The sequence below is a fragment of the Procambarus clarkii genome, chromosome 27 (genome assembly GCF_040958095.1).
Source record: "Procambarus clarkii isolate CNS0578487 chromosome 27, FALCON_Pclarkii_2.0, whole genome shotgun sequence".
In the NCBI taxonomy this organism is placed as follows: Eukaryota; Metazoa; Arthropoda; class Malacostraca; order Decapoda; family Cambaridae; genus Procambarus; species Procambarus clarkii.
Window position 1 is genome coordinate 8,242,241 of NC_091176.1, and position 20,544 is coordinate 8,262,784.

The 20,544-nt window shown below is 42.4% G+C and overlaps 1 protein-coding gene across 1 annotated transcript in view; it reads right to left on the minus strand.

Annotated features, from left to right (window-relative positions):
- The window catches only part of LOC123762807 (uncharacterized), a 214,287-nt gene that overhangs the window by 24,050 nt on the left and 169,693 nt on the right, over positions 1-20,544 (minus strand). Inside the window, exons 22-23 of the mRNA XM_069332019.1 lie at positions 17,188-17,310; positions 1,557-1,768 (exon numbers count right to left, since the gene is read on the minus strand). Of these exons, the coding sequence (XP_069188120.1) occupies positions 1,557-1,768; positions 17,188-17,310 (335 nt within the window). The remainder of the gene's footprint in view (positions 1-1,556; positions 1,769-17,187; positions 17,311-20,544) is intronic.

The window sequence follows — 20,544 nt, forward strand, 5'->3', positions numbered from 1 at the left end:
ATACAGCACCCTGAGAACACTGTATTTAGCACCCTGAGAACACTGTATACACCACCCTGAGAACACTGTATACACCACCCTGAGAACACTGTATACACCACCCTGAGAACACTGTATACACCACCCCGAGAACACTGTATACAGCACCCCGAGAACACAGTATACACCACCCCGAGAACACTGTATACAGCACCCTGAGAACACAGTATACACCACCCTGAGAACACAGTATACACCACCCTGAGAACACAGTATACACCACCTTGAGAACACAGTATACACCACCCTGAGAACACAGTATACACCACCCTGAGAACACAGTATACACCACCCTGAGAACACAGTATACACCACCTTGAGAACACAGTATACAGCACCTTGAGAACACAGTATACAGCACCCTGAGAACACAGTATACAGCACCCTGAGAACACAGTATACAGCACCTTGAGAACACTGTATACACCACCCTGAGAACACAGTATACAGCACCCTGAGAACACAGTATACAGCACCCTGAGAACACTGTATACAGCACCCTGAGAACACAGTATACAGCACCCTGAGAACACAGTATACAGCACCCTGAGAACACAGTATACAGCACCCTGAGAACACAGTATACAGCACCCTGAGAACACAGTATACAGCACCCTGAGAACACTGTATACAGCACCCTAAGAACACAGTATACACCACCCTGAGAACACAGTATACAGCACCCTGAGAACACAGTATACAGCACCCTGAGAACACAGTATACAGCACCCTGAGAACACAGTATACACCACCTTGAGAACACAGTATACAGCACCTTGAGAACACAGTATACAGCACCTTGAGAACACTGTATACAGCACCTTGAGAACACAATATACACCACCTTGAGAACACTGTATACAGCACCTTGAGAACACAGTATACAGCACCTTGAGAACACAGTATACAGCACCTTGAGAACACAGTATACAGCACCTTGAGAACACAGTATACACCACCTTGAGAACACAGTATACAGCACCTTGAGAACACAGTATACAGCACCTTGAGAACACAGTATACAGCACCTTGAGAACACGGTATACAGCACCCTGAGAACACAGTATACAGCACCCTGAGAACACTGTATACACCACCCTGAGAACACTGTATACACCACCCTGAGAACACTGTATACAGCACCCTGAGAACACTGTATACAGCACCCTGAGAACACTGTATACAGCACCCTGAGAACACTGTATACAGCACCCTGAGAACACAGTATACAGCACCCTGAGAACACAGTATACAGCACCCTGAGAACACAGTATACACCACCCTGAGAACACAGTATACAGCACCGTGAGAAAGGATGTAGGTTACATCTCAAAACATTACAGTTACAAATGTAACCTACAAAACAGTAGGTTACATTGATTTTTAAACACTTTTACATATATTGGGTCTTAATTTCCTTCACCTTTAGTTAAAAATCTGTCAGCAGTAGACTAAACAGTTAACAAAAGGTTATTAAGGTGGCTAAACAGTTAAGAGGATAAAGCTTGAAGACTCACAGGCTGTAGGTGGAGAAGCGCGGCTGGTCCAGCCTCACTCCCTTCTCTAACTTGACGATGAAGTTCTCGTCAAAGTCTACTCCAGGGTATGGGTTCTGTCCCAGGCTGAATATCTCCCACATGACCACCCCGAAAGCCCAGACGTCACTCTGGATGGAGAAGACCCCGTCCTTCAGGCACTCCAGTGCCAGCCACTTGACGGGTACTGGTCCCTGTGGGTGTTGGAGGGTCAGTCACTCATGGGTACAGTGGGTGGTGGTGGGTCAGTCACTCATGGGTACTGTGGAGTAGTAGGGTGTACATCTCACAGACGAATTTTTTTTTCTGGGAGAAAATTCCCCTGTGCGGGCCAGGGTTTTTCAGGATTCCCCTGTGCGGGCCATGGTTTTCAGGATTCCTCTGTGCGGGCCAGGGTTTTTTCAGGTGAATTTAGAAATTCATGTTTGTGAGCCAGGGTTTTTCAGGCGAATTTGGACAGTCACAGATTTTAGAAGTAAGGATTTCTTATGAGAAAAATAATTTCCGAGACTTAGAAGTTTGTTAAGGCCTTATGGGACAAATTCAAGTAACGTATGTAGCTCTTTAGGGTTTCCATGAGAACTCTACGGACATATTTTACATGTTTTCAACTTACAAAATCGTCTATGTAAGCCTTAGTTATTCATATAAATTTAGAAAATCACCTGTGTGGGCCAGGGTTTTCAGGAGCTCGTACCTCACATCACCTCCCTCCCCCTTACCTCGCAATCTCTCGTGTCACCTTTATTTACCTTACGCCCGGCCAGCCAGACCTCTTATCTTATCTTATCTTCTCCATAATATCTGGACCGTCCCTCCTCTCTCTCTCTCTCCCTCCTCTCTCTCTCTCTCCTCTTCATATTATTCCCTCTTCCTATTTTCTGACATCGTATGTTTGCTCCTTTTCATTAAGCAAGTCAGTTTTACACAAATAAATCATGTTAGTAAGCATGTTCTAGCTCACGTTCCCCCACCTTAGTCCCCTGTCGTATAATGAATACTATCATTCCAATCCCTCTAAAATTTAAAAATAATCTTATTTCAAATGTAGTTCAATACAGTAATTTAGTTACCAAGCTCCAGCGCTTGTCCTCCGCCTTAGCTCTCTCTCGTATCTTCGTTAGTATCAGTCCAATTTCCCTGAAATTTTTACCCTCTGTATTTCAGGCACCGTAAATAAGATCAAAACAGTTACCAAGCTCCAGCGCTTGTCCTCCGCCTTAGTTCTCTTTCATATCTTTGTAAATAAACCATCAATTTCCCTTAAATTTTTACCCTCTGTATTTCAGACACCGTAAATAAAATCAAGTCAGATATCGAGCTCCAGCTCTCGTCCCCGCCTTAGTTCTCTTTCATATCTTTGTAAATAAACCATCAATTTCCCTGAAATTTTTACCCGCTGTATTTCAGACATAGTAAATATGAAGTAAACAATTATAAAACTCTAGCTCTTGTCCTCTGTCCAAGCTCACTTTTGTAAAATCATTACTCTCAGTCCAAATCACCCAACTACATTTTCAGACATAGTAAATAAAAACCAGTTCAGTTATCAAGTTTCAACTCTTGTGCCCCAGCTTAGTTCATTTGTACAAGTTCTTTATTTTCCAACTAAATCACCCTGAGATTTAAGATCACCGTATTTCTAACGTAGTAAAATTAATCGGGGCATTAACCAAGCTCCATTTCCTCAGCCTTAGATCATCAGACATAAATATATTCGATCAAGTCCCTCTCCAGCCTATCTGTTTATCAGAGTATTTACTTTACCCTTCTCATCCCCAACGTATCAAAACCTTCAATAATCATACTGTATTTGCATATTTTCTCTATATTCAGCTGTGTTCTTCACATTTTGTCCATGTTTTCTATGTTCACTCCATGTTCTTCAAATGTTCACAGTCCCATTCAGTTCATATTTTCACAAGTATCTCCATTTTTTCTGTAATCTTTCTCTTAGTCTCATTACTTTCTCTACAAATTCTAGTCATATTTTCTATGTTTTCATGTTCATCACATGTTCTCTTTACAACTTTTATACTCAATATTCATGCTAACTTCCATATTTTGTGTTCTTTGCAATATTCATGTTCCTCTACAAGTTCATGTTCCTCACAAGATCACTTCGTTTTTTCACCTTCACTTACATGTTTTCTACATTCTTTGTCATATTCTCCATGTTCTTCACAAGTCCATTGTTCATTCTTTGTATTCCCTATTCTCCTTATCATGTTTTCATGTCCACTGTATTCATCAACTTTTCTTACATATGTTCTTTGCCATGTTCCCCATATGTTCTCTGGGTTTTTCCCCTATCTAACATTCCTTAACTAAAAAAATCTTTCACCAATCAACTAAAACATAGTTACTTTCGTCATTTCTCAAGTAAACTTATTATCCAGTCAACTAAAAATAGTCAGAAATAGCCTCGTTCAACACTGTTCTTAACTAAAACAACCTTTCTCTTAGCTAAAAATTGTCAAAGGAAACTTTTTTCAGCACTTTCTTAACAGGCACTATGTTTCATCAAGAAAAATTGTCAAAGGAAACTTTCCAAAACTGTTCATAACTAGCTTTTATCCATCGTCAATCAACTAAAAATAATAACTTTCATCATTTCTTAACTAAACTTATTCCCCAGTCATCAGAAAATAACCGTGTTCATCATGTTTCATTGTCATTTCATAACTAAAATTATCTGCCAATCATCAGAAAAAGTCATGTTCATCATGTTTTGGCTTTTGCTCAACTAAAAGTATTCATCGGTCAACTAAAAATAGTTACTTCATCATGTTTCCTTGTCATTTCTTAACTGAAATATCACTTCTCTCATCTGAAATAGTCAGGATTAATCTCATTCAACACCGTTCTTAACTAAAGTAACCTTTTGCTTAGCTAAAAATTGTCAAAGGAATCTTTCAGCACTGTTCATAACTAACTTTATCCATCGTCAAGTAAGAAAATATAGTCAAAGATATCTATCATCGTCGTTCTTAACTGCCCTTTATACTTTGTGGAGCACTAAAAATAGTCAAATGTAACTTTTTCAACACTTTCGTAACTAAAATTATATGTCGCTAAGTAAGAAAAATAGTCAAATGTAACTTTTTCAGCACTTTCGTAAAAATTATATGTCGTTAAGTAAGAAGAATAGTCAAAGGTGCTCTCCGTTACACCAAAGTTACTCTTCGAGAAATCAAAGTTACTCTTCAATACATCAAGGACTTACTCAAAGACACCAAAGTTACACTCTAAGACATCCTTCGAGATATCAAAGACATCCTTTCAGACTTCAATGGGACTCTTCCATTCATCAAAGACATTCTCTAAGCCCTCAAAGTTATTCTCAGAACAATCAAAAGTTATTCCAAGGCAACAAAAGTTATTCTCAGAACAATCAAAAGTTATTCCAAGACAGCAAAAGTCATTCTCAGAGCTATCAAAATTATTCTCGGAGTCATCAAAGGTATTCTCTAACTCACTTTTGGTCATTAAAGTTAATTTCTATGTTATAAAAGTTTGTCTCAGACATCTAAAGTTAATCTTAGAGTTATCAAATGTAATCTCTAACTCACTTTTGTTCATCAAAGTTGATCTCAGAGTTAACAAAGGTAATCTCTAACTCACTCTCGTTCATCAAAGTTGTTTCAAAGACATCAAAGTTAATCTCAGAGTTATCCAAAGATATTCTCATGTCCACAAAGTTAATCCAAGAGACGTCAAAGTTAATCTCAGACATCTTCGTTCATAAAAGTTATTCTCAGAGACATCTAAAGTCATTCTTTAAGACAACAAAGTCTTTCTCAGAGTCATCAAAGTTTTTCTCAGAGTCACCTTTGTTATTCAAAGAAGCCTTCTGAGACATCCTCGTTCAACAAAAACTGTCCTCAGAGCCATCAAAAAGTTAAATACAGTCGTCAAAGTTATTCTCTAAGTATCTTTTCGTTCATCAGAGAAGCTTTCTAAGACATCTTTGTTCATCCAAGTTGTTCTCTAAGACATCAATCTTGTTCTCTAAGACATCAAAGATGTTCTCTAAATCATAAAAGTTAATCTCTAAGTTACCTTCGTTCGTCAGAGAAACTTTCCAAAACATCTTTGTTCATCAAACTTGTTTTCAAAGTCATCAAAAGTTAATCTAAGACATCTTTTTTCATCAAAGTTATTTTCAGAGACATCTAAAGTTATTATATAAGACATAAAAGTTATTCTCAGAGTCATCAAATGTTATTCTCGAAGTCATCAAAGATATTTTCAGAGACATCTAAAGTTAATTTCTATGTTATAAAAGTTATTCTCAGAGACATCTAAAGTTAATCTTGGCCATCAAAGTTGTTCTCTAAACATCAATGTTGTTCTCCAAGACATCAAAGATGTTCTCAAAATCATAAAAGTTATTCCCAGAGCTATCAAAGTTATTCTCAAAGTCATCAAAGTTATTCAAAGAGCTAACAAAAGTTATTCTCTAAGTAACCTTTCGTTCATCAGAGAAGCTTTCTAAGACATCTTCGTTCATCAATGTTGTTCTCTAAGACACCTTCATTCATCAAAGAAACTCTCCTTCTTCCATCATGTTATTCTTTAAGACATCTTCAGTCATAAAATTTTCTCTCCAAAATGTAACTAGTTCAGCTTTTCATACCAAGCCTGCACTTGTTAAAATATATTTTCGCAGTCACTTTACCCTAAAACTGTTCTCTGAACTATCCTAACTTAACTTACCTTACCTTACCTATCTTACCTAACTTTACCTATCTTACCTAACTTAACCTGCATAACCTAACTTTACCTATCCTAACCTAACTTACCTTACCTTACCTAACTTTACCTATCTTACCTAACTTACCTAACTTTACCTATCCTATCCTAACATAACTTACCTTACCTTACCTACCTTTCCTAACTTAACCTGCTTAACCTATCTTACCTAACTTTACCTATATTACCTTACCATACCTTACCTATCTTACTGACTTTACCTATCTTACCTAACTTAACCTGCATAACCTAACTTTACCTATGTTACCTTACCTACCTTTCCTAACTTAACCTGCTTAACCTATCTTACCTAACTTTACCTATATTACCTTACCTATCTTACTGACTTTACCTATCTTACCTAACTTAACCTGCATAACCTAACTTTACCTATGTTACCTTACCTACCTTACCTATCTTACCTAACCTAACCTAACCTAACTTTACCTATGTTACCTTACCTTACCTACCTTTCCTAACTTAACCTGCTTAACCTATCTTACCTAACTTTACCTATGTTACCTTACCTACCTTTCCTAACTTAACCTGCTTAACCTATCTTACCTATCTTACCTATCTTACCTATCTTACCTAACTTTACCTATCTTACCTAACTTTACCTATGTTACCTTACCTTACCTACCTTTCCTAACTTTACCTATCTTACCTAACTTACCTACATTACCTAACTTAACTTAACCTGCATAACCTAACTTTACCTATGTTACCTTACCTTACTTTACCTAACTTATATAACTTATCTTACCTATCCTAACGTAACCTAACTTGCTGTACCTAACTTAATCTTACATTCCCAAACTGATGTATCCTAACTTATCTAGTCAAACCAGACATGATCTAACTTACATAAGTATTCCTTCTTGTCTTTTGTGTTTCGTCAATCATTGTCTCATATTCATTTACTCATTTCATTAGTTAATTTCTCAAATGGTCACTTATGCATTTCAAGTCCTATTTGTTAGAGATTGGATATTTAAGCATTTCAAAGAATTATAATTTCTCAAATGGTCATTTTTGCAGATCAGGGGTTATTTGTTAAAGTTCATCAAGTTGCCCATAAGTTGTATTTATTATGTTTGTTATCATATGTTCTTATTCCCCAGCCCTTTAACCTAACCTCTTGTAATCTTAGTGTATTTAGTAGGTTCTATCTTATGTGCTTATTCCCCAACCCCTTAACCTATTTAGTAGGTTCTATCTTATGTTCTTATTCCCCAACCCCTTAACCTAACCTCTTGTAATCTTAGTGTATTTGGTAGGTTCTATCTTATGTTCTTATTCCCCAACCCTTTAACCTAACCTTTCAGATGTAGTTTTGTTTCTCCTTTTTGTATATTTTTACCCAAACCCACCATCCCACTTAACCTTCTTTCCTTCTTTTACTTTGTTTTACTCCTACTCCTTCTAACCCTCCTTTTCTATCTCTCTCCCTTATTCGCTCTCTTCCTCCCCCTCCCTCTCCCTCATTTGCTCAAATGCTCTCTTGTTTCTCAAATTCAAGTCTTAATGCTCCCATTCTCACACCCTCACTCTCATTCACTTAGTTTTTCTTTTTCTCAATTCAAGTCTTAGTGCTCCCATGCCCACACTCTCTCTCATTCTCTCTTCTTTGGTCCCATTTTCTTCCGCCCCCTCTCTCTTACTCCTTGCTCTTCTTTCATGCTCTCACTCCCTTGAGCTCTTGTTTCTCAATTTCAAGTCTTAGTAGATCTGATTCTTTAGTAAAGAATAAGTTAGAATACTTATACACAAAGTATAAGTTAGGAAAGGTAGGTAAGGTAAGGTAAGTTATGTTAGGATAGGATAGGTAAAGTTAGGTAAGATAGGTAAAGTTAGGTAAGGTAAGGTAAGTTAGGTTAGGATAGGTAAAGTTAGGTTATGCAGGTTAAGTTAGGTAAGATAGGTAAGGTAAGGTAAGTTAAGTTAGGATAGTTCAGAGAACAGTTTTAGGGTAAAGTGACTGCGAAAATATATTTTAACAAGTGCAGGCTTGGTATGAAAAGCTGAACTAGTTACATTTTGGAGAGAAAATTTTATGACTGAAGATGTCTTAAAGAATAACATGATGGAAGAAGGAGAGTTTCTTTGATGAATGAAGGTGTCTTAGAGAACAACATTGATGAACGAAGATGTCTTAGAAAGCTTCTCTGATGAACGAAAGGTTACTTAGAGAATAACTTTTGTTAGCTCTTTGAATAACTTTGATGACTTTGAGAATAACTTTGATAGCTCTGGGAATAACTTTTATGATTTTGAGAACATCTTTGATGTCTTGGAGAACAACATTGATGTTTAGAGAACAACTTTGATGGCCAAGATTAACTTTAGATGTCTCTGAGAATAACTTTTATAACATAGAAATTAACTTTAGATGTCTCTGAAAATATCTTTGATGACTTCGAGAATAACATTTGATGACTCTGAGAATAACTTTTATGTCTTACATAATAACTTTAGATGTCTCTGAAAATAACTTTGATGAAAAAAGATGTCTTAGATTAACTTTTGATGACTTTGAAAACAAGTTTGATGAACAAAGATGTTTTGGAAAGTTTCTCTGACGAACGAAGGTAACTTAGAGATTAACTTTTATGATTTAGAGAACATCTTTGATGTCTTAGAGAACAAGATTGATGTCTTAGAGAACAACTTGGATGAACAAAGATGTCTTAGAAAGCTTCTCTGATGAACGAAAAGATACTTAGAGAATAACTTTGACGACTGTATTTAACTTTTTGATGGCTCTGAGGACAGTTTTTGTTGAACGAGGATGTCTCAGAAGGCTTCTTTGAATAACAAAGGTGACTCTGAGAAAAACTTTGATGACTCTGAGAAAGACTTTGTTGTCTTAAAGAATGACTTTAGATGTCTCTGAGAATAACTTTTATGAACGAAGATGTCTGAGATTAACTTTGACGTCTCTTGGATTAACTTTGTGGACATGAGAATATCTTTGGATAACTCTGAGATTAACTTTGATGTCTTTGAAACAACTTTGATGAACGAGAGTGAGTTAGAGATTACCTTTGTTAACTCTGAGATCAACTTTGATGAACAAAAGTGAGTTAGAGATTACATTTGATAACTCTAAGATTAACTTTAGATGTCTGAGACAAACTTTTATAACATAGAAATTAACTTTAATGACCAAAAGTGAGTTAGAGAATACCTTTGATGACTCCGAGAATAATTTTGATAGCTCTGAGAATGACTTTTGCTGTCTTGGAATAACTTTTGATTGTTCTGAGAATAACTTTTGTTGCCTTGGAATAACTTTTGATTGTTCTGAGAATAACTTTGAGGGCTTAGAGAATGTCTTTGATGAATGGAAGAGTCCCATTGAAGTCTGAAAGGATGTCTTTGATATCTCGAAGGATGTCTTAGAGTGTAACTTTGGTGTCTTTGAGTAAGTCCTTGATGTATTGAAGAGTAACTTTGATTTCTCGAAGAGTAACTTTGGTGTAACGGAGAGCACCTTTGACTATTTTTCTTACTTAACGACATATAATTTTTACGAAAGTGCTGAAAAAGTTACATTTGACTATTTTTCTTACTTAGCGACATATAATTTTAGTTACGAAAGTGTTGAAAAAGTTACATTTGACTATTTTTAGTGCTCCACAAAGTATAAAGGGCAGTTAAGAACGACGATGATAGATATCTTTGACTATATTTTCTTACTTGACGATGGATAAAGTTAGTTATGAACAGTGCTGAAAGATTCCTTTGACAATTTTTAGCTAAGCAAAAGGTTACTTTAGTTAAGAACGGTGTTGAATGAGATTAATCCTGACTATTTCAGATGAGAGAAGTGATATTTCAGTTAAGAAATGACAAGGAAACATGATGAAGTAACTATTTTTAGTTGACCGATGAATACTTTTAGTTGAGCAAAAGCCAAAACATGATGAACATGACTTTTTCTGATGATTGGCAGATAATTTTAGTTATGAAATGACAATGAAACATGATGAACACGGTTATTTTCTGATGACTGGGGAATAAGTTTAGTTAAGAAATGATGAAAGTTATTATTTTTAGTTGATTGACGATGGATAAAAGCTAGTTATGAACAGTTTTGGAAAGTTTCCTTTGACAATTTTTCTTGATGAAACATAGTGCCTGTTAAGAAAGTGCTGAAAAAAGTTTCCTTTGACAATTTTTAGCTAAGAGAAAGGTTGTTTTAGTTAAGAACAGTGTTGAACGAGGCTATTTCTGACTATTTTTAGTTGACTGGATAATAAGTTTACTTGAGAAATGACGAAAGTAACTATGTTTTAGTTGATTGGTGAAAGATTTTTTTAGTTAAGGAATGTTAGATAGGGGAAAAACCCAGAGAACATATGGGGAACATGGCAAAGAACATATGTAAGAAAAGTTGATGAATACAGTGGACATGAAAACATGATAAGGAGAATAGGGAATACAAAGAATGAACAATGGACTTGTGAAGAACATGGAGAATATGACAAAGAATGTAGAAAACATGTAAGTGAAGGTGAAAAAACGAAGTGATCTTGTGAGGAACATGAACTTGTAGAGGAACATGAATATTGCAAAGAACACAAAATATGGAAGTTAGCATGAATATTGAGTATAAAAGTTGTAAAGAGAACATGTGATGAACATGAAAACATAGAAAATATGACTAGAATTTGTAGAGAAAGTAATGAGACTAAGAGAAAGATTACAGAAAAAATGGAGATACTTGTGAAAATATGAACTGAATGGGACTGTGAACATTTGAAGAACATGGAGTGAACATAGAAAACATGGACAAAATGTGAAGAACACAGCTGAATATAGAGAAAATATGCAAATACAGTATGATTATTGAAGGTTTTGATACGTTGGGGATGAGAAGGGTAAAGTAAATACTCTGATAAACAGATAGGCTGGAGAGGGACTTGATCGAATATATTTATGTCTGATGATCTAAGGCTGAGGAAATGGAGCTTGGTTAATGCCCCGATTAATTTTACTACGTTAGAAATACGGTGATCTTAAATCTCAGGGTGATTTAGTTGGAAAATAAAGAACTTGTACAAATGAACTAAGCTGGGGCACAAGAGTTGAAACTTGATAACTGAACTGGTTTTTATTTACTATGTCTGAAAATGTAGTTGGGTGATTTGGACTGAGAGTAATGATTTTACAAAAGTGAGCTTGGACAGAGGACAAGAGCTAGAGTTTTATAATTGTTTACTTCATATTTACTATGTCTGAAATACAGCGGGTAAAAATTTCAGGGAAATTGATGGTTTATTTACAAAGATATGAAAGAGAACTAAGGCGGGGACGAGAGCTGGAGCTCGATATCTGACTTGATTTTATTTACGGTGTCTGAAATACAGAGGGTAAAAATTTAAGGGAAATTGATGGTTTATTTACAAAGATATGAAAGAGAACTAAGGCGGAGGACAAGCGCTGGAGCTTGGTAACTGTTTTGATCTTATTTACGGTGCCTGAAATAAAGAGGGTAAAAATTTCAGGGAAATTGGACTGATACTAACGAAGATACGAGAGAGAGCTAAGGCGGAGGACAAGCGCTGGAGCTTGGTAACTAAATTACTGTATTGAACTACATTTGAAATAAGATTATTTTTAAATTTTAGAGGGATTGGAATGATAGTATTCATTATACGACAGGGGACTAAGGTGGGGGAACGTGAGCTAGAACATGCTTACTAACATGATTTATTTGTGTAAAACTGACTTGCTTAATGAAAAGGAGCAAACATACGATGTCAGAAAATAGGAAGAGGGAATAATATGAAGAGGAGAGAGAGAGAGAGGAGGGAGAGAGAGAGAGAGGAGGGACGGTCCAGATATTATGGAGAAGATAAGATAAGATAAGAGGTCTGGCTGGCCGGGCGTAAGGTAAATAAAGGTGACACGAGAGATTGCGAGGTAAGGGGGAGGGAGGTGATGTGAGGTACGAGCTCCTGAAAACCCTGGCCCACACAGGTGATTTTCTAAATTTATATGAATAACTAAGGCTTACATAGACGATTTTGTAAGTTGAAAACATGTAAAATATGTCCGTAGAGTTCTCATGGAAACCCTAAAGAGCTACATACGTTACTTGAATTTGTCCCATAAGGCCTTAACAAACTTCTAAGTCTCGGAAATTATTTTTCTCATAAGAAATCCTTACTTCTAAAATCTGTGACTGTCCAAATTCGCCTGAAAAACCCTGGCTCACAAACATGAATTTCTAAATTCACCTGAAAAAACCCTGGCCCGCACAGAGGAATCCTGAAAACCATGGCCCGCACAGGGGAATCCTGAAAAACCCTGGCCCGCACAGGGGAATTTTCTCCCAGAAAAAAAAATTCGTCTGTGAGATGTACACCCACACTGTGGGTGGTGGTGGGTCAGTCACTCATGGGTACAGTGGGTGGTGGTGGGTCAGTCACTCATGGGTACTGTGGGTGGTGGTGGGTCAGTCACTCATGGGTACAGTGGGTGGTGGTGGGTCAGTCACTCATGGGTACTGTGGGTGGTGGTGGGTCTGTTACTCATGGGTACAGTGGGTGGTGGTGGGTCAGTTACTCATGGGTACTGTGGGTGGTCGTGGGTCAGTCACTCATGGGTACTGTGGGTGGTGGTGGGTCAGTCACTCATGGGTACAGTGGGTGGTGGTGGGTCAGTCACTCATGGGTACTGTGGGTGGTGGTGGGTCAGTCACTCGTAGGTACTGTGGGTGGTGGTGGGTCAGTCACTCATGGGTACTGTGGGTGGTGGTGGTGGGTCAGTCACTCATGGGTACTGTGGGTGGTTGTGGGTCAGTCACTCATGGGTACTGTGGGTGGTGGTGGGTCAGTCACTCATGGGTACTGTGGGTGGTGGTGGGTCAGTCACTCATGGGTACTGTGGGTGGTGGTGGGTCAGTCACTCATGGGTACTGTGGGTGGTGGGTCAGTCACTCATGGGTACTGTGGGTGGTGGTGGGTCAGTCACTCATGGGTACTGTGGGTGGTGGTGGGTCAGTCAGTCATGGGTACTGTGGGTGGTGGGTCAGTCACTCATGGGTACTGTGGGTGGTGGGTCAGTCACTCATGGGTACTGTGGGTGGTGGTGGGTCAGTTAATCATGGGTACTGTGGGTGGTGGTGGGTCAGTCACTCATGGGTACTGTGGGTGGTGGTGGGTCAGTCACTCATGGGTACTGTGGGTGGTGGTGGGTCAGTCACTCGTAGGTACTGTGGGTGGTGGTGGGTCAGTCACTCATGGGTACTGTGGGTGGTGGTGGTGGGTCAGTCACTCATGGGTACTGTGGGTGGTTGTGGGTCAGTCACTCATGGGTACTGTGGGTGGTGGTGGGTCAGTCACTCATGGGTACTGTGGGTGGTGGTGGGTCAGTCACTCATGGGTACTGTGGGTGGTGGTGGGTCAGTCACTCATGGGTACTGTGGGTGGTGGTGGGTCAGTCACTCATGGGTACTGTAGGTGGTGATGGTGGGTCAGTCACTCATGGGTACAGTGGGTGGTGGTGGGTCAGTTAATCATGGGTACTGTGGGTGGTGGGTCAGTCAGTCATGGGTACTGTGGGTGGTGGTGGGTCAGTCACTCATGGGTACTGTAGGTGGTGATGGTGGGTCAGTCACTCATGGGTACTGTGGGTGGTGGTGGGTCAGTTAATCATGGGTACTGTGGGTGGTGGGTCAGTCACTCATGGGTACTGTGGGTGGTGGGTCAGTCACTCATGGGTACTGTGGGTGGTGGGTCAGTCACTCATGGGTACTGTGGGTGGTGGTGGGTCAGTCACTCATGGGTACTGTGGGTGGTGGTGGGTCAGTCAGTCATGGGTACTGTGGGTGGTGGGTCAGTCACTCATGGGTACTGTGGGTGGTGGGTCAGTCACTCATGGGTACTGTGGGTGGTGGTGGGTCAGTTAATCATGGGTACTGTGGGTGGTGGTGGGTCAGTCACTCATGGGTACTGTGGGTGGTGGTGGGTCAGTCACTCATGGGTACTGTGGGTGGTGGTGGGTTAGTCACTCATGGGTACTGTAGGTGGTGATGGTGGGTCAGTCACTCATGGGTACTGTGGGTGGTGGTGGGTCAGTTAATCATGGGTACTGTGGGTGGTGGGTCAGTCACTCATGGGTACTGTGGGTGGTGGTGGGTCAGTCACTCAAGGGTACTGTGGGTGGTGGTGGGTCACTCATGGGTACTGTGGGTGGTGGTGGGTCAGTCACTCGTGGATACTGTGGGTGGTGGTGGGTCAGTCACTCATGGGTACTTTGGGTGGTGGTGGGTCACTCATGGGTACTGTGGGTGGTGGTGGGTCAGTCACTCATGGGTACTGTGGGTGGTGGTGGGTCAGTCACTCGTGGATACTGTGGGTGGTGGTGGGTCAGTCACTCATGGGTACTGTGGGGGGTGGGTCAGTCACTCATGGGTACTGTGGGGGGTGGGTCAGTCACTCATGGATACTGTGGGTGGTGGTGGGTCAGTCACTCGTGGATACTGTGGGTGGTGGTGGGTCAGTCACTCATGGGTACTGTGGGTGGTGGTGGGTCTGTCACTCATTGGTACAGTGGGTGGTGGGTCAGTCACTCATGGGTACAGTGGGTGGTGGTGGTGGGTCACTCATGGGTACTGTGGGTGGTGGTGGGTCAGTCACTCGTGGGTACTGTGGGTGGTGGTGGGTCAGTCACTCATGGGTACTGTGGGTGGTGGTGGGTCAGTCACTCATGGGTACAGTGGGTGGTGGTGGGTCAGTCACTCATGGGTACTGTGGGTGGTGGTGGGTCTGTTACTCATGGGTACAGTGGGTGGTGGTGGGTCAGTCACTCATGGGTACTGTGAGTGGTGTTGGGTCTGTCACTCATGGGTACAGTGGGTGGTGGTGGGTCAGTCACTCATGGGTACTGTGGGTGGTGGTGGGTCAGTCACTCGTAGGTACTGTGGGTGGTGGTGGGTCAGTCACTCATGGGTACTGTGGGTGGTGGTGGTGGGTCAGTCACTCATGGGTACTGTGGGTGGTTGTGGGTCAGTCAGTCATGGGTACTGTGGGTGGTGGTGGGTCAGTCACTCATGGGTACTGTGGGTGGTGGTGGGTCAGTCACTCATGGGTACTGTGGGTGGTGGTGGGTCAGTCACTCATGGGTACTGTGGGTGGTGGTGGGTCAGTCACTCATGGGTACTGTAGGTGGTGATGGTGGGTCAGTCACTCATGGGTACAGTGGGTGGTGGTGGGTCAGTTAATCATGGGTACTGTGGGTGGTGGGTCAGTCAGTCATGGGTACTGTGGGTGGTGGTGGGTCAGTCACTCATGGGTACTGTAGGTGGTGATGGTGGGTCAGTCACTCATGGGTACTGTGGGTGGTGGTGGGTCAGTTAATCATGGGTACTGTGGGTGGTGGGTCAGTCACTCATGGGTACTGTGGGTGGTGGGTCAGTCACTCATGGGTACTGTGGGTGGTGGGTCAGTCACTCATGGGTACTGTGGGTGGTGGGTCAGTCACTCATGGGTACTGTGGGTGGTGGTGGGTCAGTTAATCATGGGTACTGTGGGTGGTGGTGGGTCAGTCACTCATGGGTACTGTGGGTGGTGGTGGGTCAGTCACTCATGGGTACTGTGGGTGGTGGTGGGTCAGTCACTCATGGGTACTGTAGGTGGTGATGGTGGGTCAGTCACTCATGGGTACTGTGGGTGGTGGTGGGTCAGTTAATCATGGGCACTGTGGGTGGTGGGTCAGTCACTCATGGGTACTGTGGGTGGTGGGTCAGTCATACATGGGTACTGTGGGTGGTGGTGGGTCAGTCACTCATGGGTACTGTGGGTGGTGGGTCAGTCAGTCATGGGTACTGTGGGTGGTGGTGGGTCAGTCACTCATGGGTACTGTGGGTGGTGGTGGGTCAGTCACTCATGGGTACTGTGGGTGGTGGATCAGTCACTCATGGGTACTGTGGGTGGTGGAGGGTCAGTCACTCATGGGTACTGTGGGTGGTGGTGGGTCAATCACTCATGGGTACTGTGGGTGGTGGTGGGTCAGTCACTCATGGGTACTATGGGTGGTGGGTCAGTCACTCATGGGTACTGTGGGTGGTGGAGGGTCAGTCACTCATGGGTACTGTGGGTGGTGGAGGGTCAGTCACTCATGGGTACTGTGGGTGGTGATGGGTCAGTCACTCAGGGGTACTGTGGGTGGTGGTGGGTCAGTCACTCATGGGTACTGTGGGTGGTTGTGGGTCAGTCACTCGTGGGTACAGTGGGTGGTGGTAGGTCAGTTAATCATGGGTACTGTGGGTGGTGGGTCAGTCATTCATGGGTACTGTGGGTGGTGGTGGGTCAGTCATGAGTACGGTAGGTGGTGGGTCAGTCACTCATGGGTACTGTGGGTGGTGGTGGGTCAGTCACTCGTGGGTACTGTAGGTGGTGGTGGTGGGTCAGTCACTCATGGGTACTGTGGGTGGTGGTGGGTCAGTCACTCATGGGTACTGTGGATAGTGGGGCAGTCACTAATGGGTATTTTGGGTGGTGGTGGGTCAGTCACTAATGGGTACTGTGGGTAGTGGGTCAGTCATTCATGGGTACTGTGGGTGGTGTTGATGGGTCACTTATTCATGGGTACTATAAGTGTTTTTGGTGGGTCAGTCACACATTATATATCACAATATATAATCTTTATTATCAGATATGTATATAATAATATTACATTACCACATACATTATGTAGAGTGAATTGATTGCATTAAGAATTGTTTGATATTTTAATATATTAACTGTATTTAAGTCTAAAGCCTTTGTGTTTACATCTAAGTTATTTTGCATCACAAGTTTCAACTTGTGGAAAGTTCCAGTTTCTAAATTATAAACATACGTACATTACTCTTCTTTTTGTAATTTTGATTTTTATAAATATCCTTCGAGAGTCCAAAGTCACTGATCTTGACAATATTATCTGCAGCCAGAAGCACATTGCGAGCAGCCAAGTCACCATGGAGCACCTGGTCACAAGACACCATAAATTGGTTCCTGGTACAAGTCACCCATATTATAAATTATTGATTATATCTATAAGTTTAGAAATCTGTACTAGACTGATCTATATTATAAATAGATCAGTGAAGAGGCCAGCTATCAATCTATATGTATAAAACAGAATGTCTGTCTGCCCCCATGGGTAGTGGCCAAATGTTTGGGGATAGCAGGATAGACTTTGCATGATTAATGGTGATGTTATCAGGCAACCCGTTCTCGCACTTACGTATAGTCAATATTGACTAATTAAATACGTGTATATGTGACATACTAATTTATTGTGAATATTTTAGTTTACCTTGAAAAGCTTCATAGAAAACACCGACCTTACCTAACCTTCTTAGTATGTTAAGATAAGCATCTTATTGCTTCGTAATTACAATTATTACTTAACCTATTATAGGTATAGGTTAAGTAATAATTTTAATTACAAAGTCAATATTGACTATACGAAAGTGCGAGAACGTTTTGTGGGTAAACATAGGCTACAGATACAGCTCAGAGGCCAGATTTGCATTCTGTAACCTTTGGGTTACAGTGATTGGGGAATGACGTGTGTGTGAGCAAGGAGAGAGATGAGATGGAGATGGGCATATGCGAGCAGGGAGCGAGTACACAGGGAAAGGGGCGTATGGAAGCACGCATTTTTATGTGAAGTGTGTCAGCTTGAAACTGTTTATCTCAGTCAGCCCCTCAGATTCCTAGTTTTCTGTAGCCAAAGTAAAGATTTAATTTTCTGTTGATACTTTATACCATTACTCATTCAACCATAGAATCTTTATCATATTGAAATCCTTCCCCAAACTAGGATCATTGTCAATTGTAAATTCATCGCTAGAGCACGGGGGGAGAAGAGCAACGACCCACCACGAAATATAGCGACAAGAACGACTAGAATGCGAACATATAGTCTGGGATGTATAGGGCTAACTACAGTAAACATTAGTTATATAAAAATGCAATCACTTGGCGTTCACTGTGGTGGTGGTGTGTCTCGTTCACTGTGGTGGTGGTGTGTCTTGTTCACTGTGGTGGTGGTGTGTCTTGTTCACTGTGGCGGTGGTGTGTCTTGTTCACTGTGGTGTGTCTTGTTCACTGTGGAGGTGGTGTGTCTTGTTCACTGTGGTGGTGGTGTGTCTTGTTCACTGTGGTGGTGGTGTGTCTTGTTCACTGTGGTGGTGGTGGTGTGTCTTGTTCACTGTGGTGGTGGTGGTGTGTCTTGTTCACTGTGGTGGTGGTGTGTCTTGTTCACTGTGGTGGTGGTGGTGTGTCTTGTTCACTGTGGTGGTGGTGTGTCTTGTTCACTGTGGTGGTGGTGGTGTCTTGTTCACTGTGGTGGTGGTGTGTCTTGTTCACTGTGGAGGTGGTGTGTCTTGTTCACTGTGGTGGCGGTGTGTCTTGTTCACTGTGGTGGCGGTGTGTCTTGTTCACTGTGGTGGCGGTGTGTCTTGTTCACTGTGGTGGCGGTGTGTCTTGTTCACTGTGGTGGTGGTGTGTCTTGTTCACTGTGGTGGTGGTGTGTCTTGTTCACTGTGGTGGTGGTGTGTCTTGTTCACTGTGGTGGTGGTGTGTCTTGTTCACTGTGGAGGTGGTGTGTCTTGTTCACTGTGGTGGTGGTGTGTCTTGTTCACTGTGGTGGTGGTGTGTCTTGTTCACTGTGGTGGTGGTGTGTCTTGTTCACTGTGGTGGTGGTGTGTCTTGTTCACTGTGGTGGTGGTGTGTCTTGTTCACTGTGGTGGTGGTGTGTCTTGTTCACTGTGGTGGTGGTGTGTCTTGTTCACTGTGGTGGTGGTGTGTCTTGTTCACTGTGGTGGTGGTGTGTCTTGTTCACTGTGGTGGTGGTGTGTCTTGTTCACTGTGGTGGTGGTGTGTCTTGTTCACTGTGGTGGTGGTGTGTCTTGTTCACTGTGGTGGTGGTGTGTCTTGTTCACTGTGGTGGTGGTGTGTCTTGTTCACTGTGGTGGTGGTGTGTCTTGTTCACTGTGGTGGTGGTGTGTCTTGTTCACTGTGGTGGTGGTGTGTCTTGTTCACTGTGGTGGTGGTGTGTCTTGTTCACTGTGGTGGTGGTGTGTCTTGTTCACTGTGGTGGTGGTGTGTCTTGTTCACTGTGGTGGTGGTGTGTCTTGTTCACTGTGGTGGTGGTGTGTCTTGTTCACTGTGGTGGCGGTGTGTCTTGTTCACTGTGGTGGCGGTGTGTCTTGTTCACTGTGGTGGTGGTGTGTCTTGTTCACTGTGGTGGCGGTGTGTCTTGTTCACTGTGGTGGTGGTGTGTCTTGTTCACTGTGGTGGTGGTGTGTCTTGTTCACTGTGGCGGTGGAAGGTCTTGTTCACTGTGGTGGTGTGTCTTGTTCACTGTGGTGGTGTGTCTTGTTCACTGTGGTGGTGTGTCTTGTTCACTGTGGTGGTGGTGTGTCTTGTTACTGTGGTGGTGGTGTGTCTTGTTACTGTGGTGGTGGTGTGTCTTGTTCACTGTGGTGGTGGTGTGTCTTGTTCACTGTGGTGGTGGTGTGTCTTGTTCACTGTGGTGGTGGTGTGTCTTGTTCACTGTGGCGGTGGTGTGTCTTGTTCACTGTGGCGGTGGTGTGTCTTGTTCACTGTGGTGGTGGTGTGTCTTGTTCACTGTGGTGGTGGTGTGTCTTGTTCACTGTGGTGGTGGTGTGTCTTGTTCACTGTGGTGGTGGTGTGTCTTGTTCACTGTGGTGGTGTGTCTTGTTCACTGTGGTGGTGGTGTGTCTTGTTCACTGTGGTGGTGGTGTGTCTTGTTCACTGTGGTGGTGGTGTGTCTTGTTCACTGTGGTGGTGGTGTGTCTTGTTCACTGTGGCGGTGGTGTGTCTTGTTCACTGTGGCGGTGGTGTGTCATGTTCACTGTGGCGGTGGTGTGTCTTGTTCACTGTGGTGGTGGTGTGTCTTGTTCACTGTGGTGGTGGTGTGTCTTGTTCACTGTGGTGGTGGTGTGTCTTGTTCACTGTGGCGGTGGTGTGTCTTGTTCACTGTGGCGGTGTGTCTTGTTCACTGTGGTGGTGGTGTGTCTTGTTCACTGGCGGTGGTGTGTCTTGTTCACTGTGGCGGTGGTGTGTCTTGTTCACTGTGGTGGTGGTGTGTCTTGTTCACTGTGGTGGTGGTGTGTCTTGTTCACTGTGGCGGTGGTGTGTCTTGTTCACTGTGTTGGTGTGTCTTGTTCACTGTGGTGGTGGTGTGT